The sequence below is a fragment of the Haplochromis burtoni genome, unplaced genomic scaffold, assembly GCF_018398535.1.
Source record: "Haplochromis burtoni strain Fernald_Lab_line unplaced genomic scaffold, NCSU_Asbu1 Contig_96, whole genome shotgun sequence".
Taxonomy (NCBI): Eukaryota; Metazoa; Chordata; class Actinopteri; order Cichliformes; family Cichlidae; genus Haplochromis; species Haplochromis burtoni.
The window spans coordinates 203,924-213,362 of record NW_024582457.1 but is presented as its reverse complement, the minus strand read 5'-3'; the positions used below and the strand labels follow the sequence as shown (position 1 = coordinate 213,362).

Sequence of the window (9,439 nt, the reverse complement as noted above, 5' to 3'; positions counted from 1 at the left end):
CAGATCTGAATGAGAGTGGGGGAGGTCCATGTTGTAAGGAGAGCTTAACTTCTGTCTCGCTAGCTTGCCCTGCGCTCTTCCTTCTGATGATGGATCTGACCTTTCAGTGGACCCATCTACTGCTCACCAAAGCCTCATCAGAAATGGTCTCAATGGGAGGTGGCTGTCAGGAAGCCATTATTAAGAACTCGGAAACATAGGGATAAGACTGGAGTTCATTTGAGTTCCACCTTGCAAACACACTGCTAGTGCAGTGCAGCATACTTGGATAGAAAAAACACGCAGTTGGCCTCCCCAGAGCCTGGACCTCAACATTATTGAAGCAGTGTGGGATCATCTTGACAGAGAACAGAAGAAAAGGCAGCCAACATCCAAAGAAGAGCTTTGAATGTCCTTCATGAAGCCTGGAGAACTATTCCTGAAGACTACTTAAAGAAATCACAAGAAAGCTGCATGTTTTGAAATATTGTTGCATTCATTATCCTTTTTCATTGCACAATATATAGATATGGACTGCTATTGTGCTCATTTACTTGGATTCTACTAGGGTAGCTTTCATTTAATTCACAGACATAATGGACCCTGGTGCAGCCCATCAATCTGACACAGGTTATTTTCATCCCATTCCCCCATTCTTAAGCTCCTTTTCTTCTACCTGATCACGCAGGTTACTATATGTTATACATGTTAACCTTGTTATTTGGAACTTTATCTCATATAACACATGAACAAAGTTTTTCTTTGGAGGTAAAATATGGAAAAGTCTAACAGGTCTATTTTAATGCTTCAGGAATACACATGGGAAAAAACACAGCTGATTGCTGTTTGAACTTACAGGTGTTTATCTGGAAAACCTGCAGCCTTTGTAGCATCTTTAACAACCGTTTAAATCTTTGTTATCACACATATGAACTGATCACACTGCAAATGTATGTATGGAAACTTGTAAACAACACTTGTAAAAGTATGTTACCTGGCGGCCGAAAAATTAGGGGAAGAGCAGCCCCAGAATCAGGGTGGACAGATGACTGTGGAGGCAAAGTGGTCATCCTCCTTTAAATCACATCTGCACAACATAGCTCCTTCCACTTAACAATACTTTAATAAGACTGATAGCGAGGAAATCTTAATTTAGGGTCATTTCTTGCAAGACTTACAAGTGAGATGGTCAGTGCAGCTTCATCCTAGTAGAGAAAATGAAAGAAAGAGAAGTAAAACAACCTGCAGCAGGTTCACAGTGTTGTGTACGTGACCACTGTGCACTCAGATCCTTCAACATAATCTGACCTTTTCATTTAATTTTTCTCCGCTTCCAAGGAGAGAGTGAGCCTTTTGTATCTCAGGCTGCGGGGAGCAAAATCACAAGGTAAACATCAGGTATTTTCCACTCATCCCATAATATCGGATCACTGCAGTGGTTGCTACTCACGTCAGATGAGAGCAGGAGGGTTGGATCAAGGAGATTAACCCAGATCTTGAGTCGACGGAGGAAAGACTGTAAAACAGGAAAAGTGTAGTCATGAAAAAGCATGAAAGAAACCAATTCCATGGTAACTGTGAGAGGTGATGCTATGCATGCTGTGCACCGTTACCTGTCCCTCTGCTTTCCAGTACAACAGGTTAGGATCCATTAGAACAACGAGTACATTCACGTTTCATAAATTAAATCACTCACAGTGACACTATTACAGTACATCGCCTACAAGCATGCATTTCTCATGCTTTTGAGGTCAACTTCTAATTAGACTCAACTTCCGCCACCAGTCACGTGTTCGCAAAGGTTTATGCTACATTCAGGGATGTGGGATATATCAGGCGTCGCGGGTTTTTTTCCTAGTGGCTTTCTGCTCAGCGTGTTCAACAGAGACCACAACGACCAATTTAGCATTTTTACGGTCAAACAAACACAATTTAAATTAAAAAGAAAAAAAATATCAGCTTCGTGTTTCGCTCACTTAAAATGTTTTTGTCTCAATATTACGAGCTGTACCTGAAGGTAACGTGACTTTAGCATTTTCTTTATGCGCCATAATTTGCCACAAAATACGTTTTATGGTCGGCATATTCGATAAATTGAGCTGGCAAAATATTAATACAATTCATTTATTTTTATAGTTTTTCCTTCAAAGGAGAGGTTGGAATTGAGCACGTGTGTAATAACCTGCTCAACCGTGCCTCCAGTGACATAATCCAAAATGGCAGCCACCATCGGAAAACTGCTCAGGACCTCTGTAAGTGCAACTTTATATAACGTTACTTTGCATTTGTTATTCGCGCTGTTGCACATAAGTCATTAGTCAGTGTTGATAGCAGGTATTGATTAAAATAAATAAATAAATGAAAAATTGTCCTCCGCATTTATGTCGTGTGTGCTGCACATTTGAACCTGAGCACCAACTGACACCGGTGTCAACCCGCGGCAACTGCGCAAGCCTCGCTTCATAAGAAGAGCGATGAGTGGAGTTGTGGTCATACCTAAACAAAACCTTAAAAAATGACGTTCGTGTCTTATATAGAAACGTTAATTTCGCCATCTTGATGCATTGTGCTAGAATTTTCTATGGTAAGCAGGGTCAAAGTTATGAACTGAGTTGCCTTGTATTAAGATAAAAAAAAAAAATTAAAAAAAAGAAGCTCACTTGCAATTAATCCCATTAATTACACAAAGTCTTAAAGAAAGGAAGGCGGGAACACAGCAGAGGTTCAAATTGAGTATGATAATAATTACCACCTGTAGGCAACTGCTGTGTTCACTTTGTAGGCCATGACTAATATAGATTTATTATTATTATTATTATTATTTGTATGAATGGCAACAAAGCTGGGGCTGAATTGTGTTCAATATTAAGGCAGTTTGTTTTGCGTGATTGAGCTGTTGTTGAATTTTATTCTGCAGTCCACATGCTTCAAGAGCCCCAGCTTTTACTTTAAAGGTATGGTGTATAAAATCTCACCACTAGATGTCAGTAGATCCTGCTTTCCAACCCCTCCCAATATAAGTGCATAATCCTAGCTATGTTGGGCGCTGTAGGACAACCAAATCTGGCTGTTGTATGTCTTAGTGACTGTTTACCTCAGTTGTGGTATATCTATGTCCATTTACTCTGGAGGAGGCTGTAAAACTTTGAAAGTAGTCTGAAGCAAGTCGATTAGTCAGTGAAGCTCACTTCTATTTGAAAGCAATACTGACGCGAGTTGTTGAGAATATCCTGAACCTTTATGTCAGCAAGCACCGATGATTTTGCTGCAGTTAGCCATCATTAGTGAAACTTTCTTTGGAGTGGATGTAACATTGTTGGACAGACATTTAGCGAATAAACTCCCATACAATGTGAGAATGTAATCTACATATTTATCAGATGGAACTCGAGCTGGCATAATGTTGGCTTATGACCAGCTGTTGTTGTTTTAGCTGGCTCATTATCAGCTGTTTGTTTGCATGTCTAACCTGCTACAGCTGGATGACAGTGTTCAGTGAGAGCATATTAGTGCAGTTTGCCTAGTAGTGCAATGTTACGGTCCCCACCCTTTCCATCAGTCTACAGGTTTAACAACTCTTACTTGCACAATCAGTAACATTTGGCACATGGCAGACATTAGCATTAACAACGATGATCCTCTGTCTCGGTGGTGTAAATCTATTTTAGCTTTGTCCTTTTTGTTCTTTTTTTTTAATTTTTCTTAAATATAGTTTATACTGGTGCTGGTGGGGATGGGGGTCCCTTTCTGGAAGCCTCAGCCACTGTTTGCTGTCTGACTCATTAGAATACCTTCCACATGTTGTACTTCTACACATAAATTGATTTATGTGCAGTCTTCAAAAAAGGAAACCATACAGAAAAGTTTCAGACGCATCATTGCAGGCTGTAAACCAGCGATGTCAAACTAATCTTACATCATGAGCCACATACAGTCCACTTTGATCTTACATGGGCCACATCAAAGAAATTCCTCTTTTACAGTTTAACCTCCTAAGACCCGAACTCTTCCACGACATGAATTTGTAATTTCTCTTTGATATTTGGGCATATTGGGGCCTGACGAATGTAAAAACAAAGAATTACCAGATTTTTTTTTTAACCTTATTTTTGTTTTTAAGAAAAATAAGAGCTACATATGAGGATATTCATTTTAATGAAATTGAGTATTTTAGTTTAAATAACCCAAAATGTGATGTCCACATATGTGGACGCCAGGTCCTAGGAGCTTAAAGAAGTTTAACTACAAATTCAACGTGCAAATATATTTTCTCCACATTATAAAGCTTTTTTCTTTTTTTTTCTCTTTTTTTGTAGTAAGTGAAACTAAATGAACGAAATCTGTCAGCACAACTTTTTAGGTTTAAATTGTAAAAAATACATGTTGAAAATCACATTAAAATTGTTGTAGATCATGGCCTAGACTGCCCTGTAGTAGTAATAATAATAATACAAAGTTTTTGTTAATTTATAGAAAATGTCTTTTTTGTTTGTTTGTTTCTGTAAATAAAGACATTTATCTACAGGGACATTTAATTTTTTATCCTTTACTCAAGTAACAGAGGTTAATTACGCAATGTCCTGTTACTTAAGTTGTAGTGTAAAAATCCAAAATCCACATTTTCCAAAGGTGCCTAGCGACCAGATTGGAGTCTTTGCTGGGTGTTATCTAGAGGTGGGAATCACCATACAGCCCACGATACGACATTATCACAATACTTAACGCACAATACGATATTATTGCAATTTTTAAAAATATTTTGCGATATTCAGATTCTGTACATAAAGGTAAACTTTATCAATATTCATTTTATCTAATAACAAAGTCTCACACTCAGTCTTTCTCTCATTTCAGTCAGTTTTATTGTTGACAAACTGAACGGTTTGTATTACAGTCTAGTCCAACTTAACTGAATGCAACCATCTGGTACAATTATAGCTATTCTGAACTATGCAATTTGTGAAACTTATGCAGCCCATTCAGCAACTGAAGAATTTGAAAGTAAATTAAAACAAAATATAATTTTACATTAAATAAAAAAGTTTTAAACTTAATTAAAATAAAACTTGTCCATCCATCCATCCATTCGCTTATCCTTGAGGTCATTGAGGTCCAGTGATTGCTGTCTCTGACTTTGATGCATGGTCAGGTTAAATGTAACGTCAATAATGCCTAACAGGGATTTCAGTATTCGTAAAGATACAGACTTCTGCAGATGAGTGTCCTTCAGTATGAGCTTTGATATCAATTATATGAATGAGGAAATAAAAACTGAGTGTCAGACAGCTGCTCCAGCTGCAGCAGGAGGGGAGGAGTCAGAGAAACTTAGTGTGGAGGACAGGGCACTCGTTACTGTTACTGCAGAGCGCGAGGATAACATGGACTAAAAATTCTAACTTTAGAAAGCTTTGTTGTGATTTATTTTTCCTTCTGTTAGTAACAGCACTTGCTGATATAAAATCCCTGCTGCGGTTTCACCGTTTGGGAGCCAAAGCAAGTGGATGACTTAGAAACTTACAGAGGCAGTGTAGCCTCAGTTTCCTCCTATTTTTGGAAATTCTCTTTGATATCCCAGCTAAGCAATTCGTTCAACAAGTTTTGAATAAAAAAATAATTTTTTACCTAAAGGTGGTGCGTGTTGATAGACAGAATCTCCGCACACACACACAGCGGGAATGTTTCCTCAAGCTACTCCAGAACACAGTGTAGCCTACATATAACAGTACGGTGTCGCAAAAATAAATCCATTTAAATAATTCATAACCTATGTTGGAAGAAAAGTCACTTTAAAAAGTTAAAGTGGCACATGCGTTTTTGAACTATTTATGGTGGCAGTGTATGTGCAGTAGGAACATTTAAGATGTGCTGCTCACATAAAGTACTATCTGTATATAACATAGCAGTGGAATATCTCAGTGTGAGTATAGTAATTAAAGAATGAGCAGTACTCACAAAGACCTTGGTTTAGTTCAGTGTGGAGAAACTGTTGGGTTAGACCTTTAATTTTATCAACTCAAATTCATTAAATAACCTCTCATTTTAAAAGGTTTCTTAACAAGGCTTGTTTAATGCTGGAGGATCTTTCTTTCAGCACCACAATCACCTTTGCTCACTAGATTCTCAGGTGGTACCAATGAAGGTAAACCATGAAAAACACGATTAGAGGACATTTTCCTTTCACGGAGGACAAATTCTTTCACTCTTGAATGTATCTGCAAGCTTGAAAGCATTGATACCTTTTTGTGTTCCAGTCGTCCTAAACCATTGTTGCAGTTAGTAAAATGGCAACTTGATAACTAAAAGAGCTAAATATCCTTCCAGATTATGGATTATTCATGTCATATTAATGTCTTTTTATTTATTTTTGAGGCGAGGGTTGCAGCAGGAGGGCTGAAGGTCGCAGCAGCCTGTCAGCATGGAGCCTGCGGGGCTGCAAGAGTCCTCACCGCTCCTGCACTCCAGAGATCCTGTTTCTCCACCAGTATGTACAGAACCAAAACACACAGCATGCAGTCAGAAATGAAACTGCCTGATTTAGCTCTGGCAGGATTTTTCTGTTTTCTACTTATATATAGTACACATCATGAGTTAGTCAACTGATCAAATAACTTACAGATGAAATGAAGTAAGTTATTTGCTTTCCAGGATAAGATGATAGCATTTTTCTCCCTATACTGTTTTTATCAATCTTATTCTGCAAAATAAAATATCGGGCAGTTTTGCCAAACAGTTGGTTACAGCTGTACTCAAAAGGAAAAACTATAGTCATTATAATTAACTTTCCAGCAATATCAACAATATTGTTATATTTGTGATCCTGGTTGGTTAAATTCTGCTCAAGTGTTCAGTGTTGTGGATATAAACTAAAAGCATTTGTTCAAATGTTAGCTTTGCTGTAATATCATGTTTGTTACAGCAGTTATGACAAAAAATACTCTTACTGTCATAAAATTGATGTGAGAGAATGATTCGACTTTTTATTTCTGATTTTTCTTGAACTCGTATGACGGCTGAATTTTTCAGAACTTTGCAACTCGGTTTTTTTTAGATAACATTAATGTTCTTGCTCTGTGTACTTAAAATACATTGCAGCAAACAAAGGGGAGATGTAGCTATAAAACCAACTAAAATCATGTTTGATGTTTGTGTGTTTCACTCTGCAAAAGCCTTGCTTTCCCACCCCCAACCCCACCCACCCATTGCCAGATAAACAGTGTAGATGTTTGTATGTCTGTGTCAAGCCAAACATTGACCAGATGACATTACAATAAATTACTGTTTTATCCAGCATGCATCTTATAGTCAGTTCTGTACAAAGGCAAATTGACAAAAAAAGAAGACTGTTGCATATCTTATATTGATAAATAAATAGAGTTTGACTTTGCTGTATCAGGCGCTTCCAGATGGGCCCCTGCTGTCACCCAGCCTGCGCCTGCTTTTAAAGGGACAGCTGTCCACAATGGGGAGTTCAAGGACATGAGCCTCGCTGATTTCAAGGGCAAATACCTGGTCCTTTTCTTCTACCCACTGGATTTGTGAGTATTTATAAGAATAATTTTCAGCATGAGATGAAGAAGTGAATAAAATGTTGGCATTAATGGCCTGAGATTTTCCAGTATTTCTGCAGATGTGCTATGATTTTTAATAAGTGCTTTTTATTTTTTGTTACACCACAGCACATTTGTGTGTCCGACAGAAATCATCGCATTCAGCGACAAGGCCAACGAGTTCCACGATGTCAACTGCGAGGTGGTCGGAGTGTCTGTGGACTCTCACTTCACCCACCTGGCATGGATCAACACGCCACGAAAGGTACATTCAGTGTAATAGTTATTCAGTAAGCGGCACACGGTGCAAGGTTCAGATCACTGTGCGTTCTCTATTCAGTCTCTGAAGTAGAACTTCAAGGAGCCTTTAGTAAATGACTGACCTCAGTGTGTTGTGCTTGCAGCACTTTGCAGTACTGTGAAATAATCTCAAAAGCTGTTATTTCTCGAACACTACTAGAAGCACTATGCAGCGTTTGTGTTCATGTATCTTTTTATGTTTTGTCAGGCTGGAGGCTTGGGAAATATCCACATCCCTCTGCTCTCAGATCTCAACAAGCAGATCTCCAGAGACTATGGTGTGCTGCTGGACGGTCCAGGAATTGCTCTGAGGTGAGTTCATTATGCGCTGTGAAACCACAACTATCAGTCCACAACTGGCTCACAGTACTAAAATATAAAACCAAAGACATAAAACACAAACCAGTAAAAATGTGCACAGCTGTAATAGGAACCCTAACAGAATCTGATAACGTGCATCACGGGGATTACTTTTTATAGAGCGTATTAAACAGTTTTTCTTTGATTTTTGCCATCCAGGAATGTCTCTGCCAGACTGTTTGTTTTGTAAAGTTCTATCCTCACGCCTTTTATTAAATTTTATTTTACATGGTCAGTTTGTATAAAGGCTTTAAATGGTAAATGTCATACATTCATACCCACAGTTCCACAACTCTGTCATCTATACCCAAAATAAACTTAGAAAAAGCTTCTCTTTTTTTTTAATGTCTGGAAAAGTGACTAATGTTGCTGCTACTGTTGTCATTGTTGATTTAAATACCCAGTCCTCTGGGTATTTTTAATTTGAAGACAGGGAATATTATGCAACAGGCCTTAAAGTGTGTTTTCTTTCATTTGGTGAGTTTATCCAGATATATCACCAAGTGTTGCAATAGTGCCTGTAACTGGTCTTTTATGTAATTGCTCAATATTGAAGGGAGAACCTTCTAACACTGTTTATAAGCTTGGGGAAACCTGCAGTCAGCTGAAACTGAAGAAGTCACTTGGATGAGTGACGAAATGTTTCTTCCACTGAAAATGCTAGGTCCAGATGAACACAATCAACCTTTTGGGATTTCCTTACCTGGATGATTGAGCATGCATCGAGACCTAAACTTGTTTAGAAAGATGTCTGATGTTTTTGTTTTTTTTCCTTTAGGGGACTCTTCATCATTGATCCAAATGGCGTGGTGAAGCACATGAGTGTGAATGACTTGCCAGTGGGCCGCTGTGTTGAAGAGACTCTTCGTCTAGTGAAGGCCTTCCAGTTTGTGGAGACTCACGGGGAGGTGTGTCCGGCCAGCTGGACCCCTCACTCCCCAACAGTGAGTACACCTGGGCTCTGTGTTTCAGTCCATTCAAGGCTATAACAGCTAATGTGGATTTGATACCATACACATTTTTTTTTCCTCCTTTCTCAGTTTTTGTAATGTTTGTTTTTCAGATCAAACCAACACCAGAAGGATCCAAGGAGTACTTTGAAAAAGTCAACTGAACACTTCACAGCAGATTGAAGGCTTAAACGTGGTACAAATCTAGAAATATACTGAGTTTACACTTTAGCATATGCATTTACTCACAACATCTGGATGCTCTAATAAACAAACGCTTTATAAACCACAGCTTTGTCTTGA

At 38.4% G+C, this 9,439-nt stretch overlaps 2 protein-coding genes across 3 annotated transcripts in view; one reads left to right on the top strand and one right to left on the bottom strand.

Moving 5' to 3' along the window:
- Window positions 1-1,785, bottom strand: part of sfxn4 (sideroflexin 4) — an 8,350-nt gene extending 6,565 nt beyond the window's left edge. For both annotated transcript variants that reach the window (XM_042222821.1, XM_042222822.1), the window contains exons 1-5: window positions 1,593-1,785; window positions 1,430-1,495; window positions 1,288-1,344; window positions 1,158-1,184; window positions 974-1,028 (exon numbers count right to left, since the gene is read on the bottom strand). In XM_042222821.1, the coding sequence (XP_042078755.1) occupies window positions 974-1,028; window positions 1,158-1,184; window positions 1,288-1,344; window positions 1,430-1,495; window positions 1,593-1,631 (244 nt within the window). In that variant the 5' untranslated portion in view covers window positions 1,632-1,785. The remainder of the gene's footprint in view (window positions 1-973; window positions 1,029-1,157; window positions 1,185-1,287; window positions 1,345-1,429; window positions 1,496-1,592) is intronic.
- Window positions 1,786-2,102: 317 nt separating this feature from the next.
- On the top strand, window positions 2,103-9,425 carry prdx3 (peroxiredoxin 3). The gene is made up of 7 exons (XM_005927046.3): window positions 2,103-2,231; window positions 6,349-6,460; window positions 7,373-7,514; window positions 7,656-7,791; window positions 8,035-8,138; window positions 8,965-9,130; window positions 9,250-9,425. Exons 1-7 carry the CDS (start codon window positions 2,196-2,198, stop codon window positions 9,298-9,300), a joined length of 747 nt encoding a protein of 248 aa, XP_005927108.1. The 5' UTR covers window positions 2,103-2,195; the 3' UTR covers window positions 9,301-9,425.
- The last annotated feature ends 14 nt before the right edge of the window (window positions 9,426-9,439 follow it).

Excerpts from the sequence above, each read along its gene's own strand:
- prdx3 (XM_005927046.3), top strand. The coding sequence starts at position 2,196 with ATGGCAGCCACCATCGGAAAACTGCTCAGGACCTCT. Across the intron at positions 6,461-7,372 it reads GAGATCCTGTTTCTCCACCA|GCGCTTCCAGATGGGCCCCT; the intron begins GTATGTACAGAA and ends TTGCTGTATCAG. Across the intron at positions 8,139-8,964 it reads GGTCCAGGAATTGCTCTGAG|GGGACTCTTCATCATTGATC; the intron begins GTGAGTTCATTA and ends TTTTTCCTTTAG.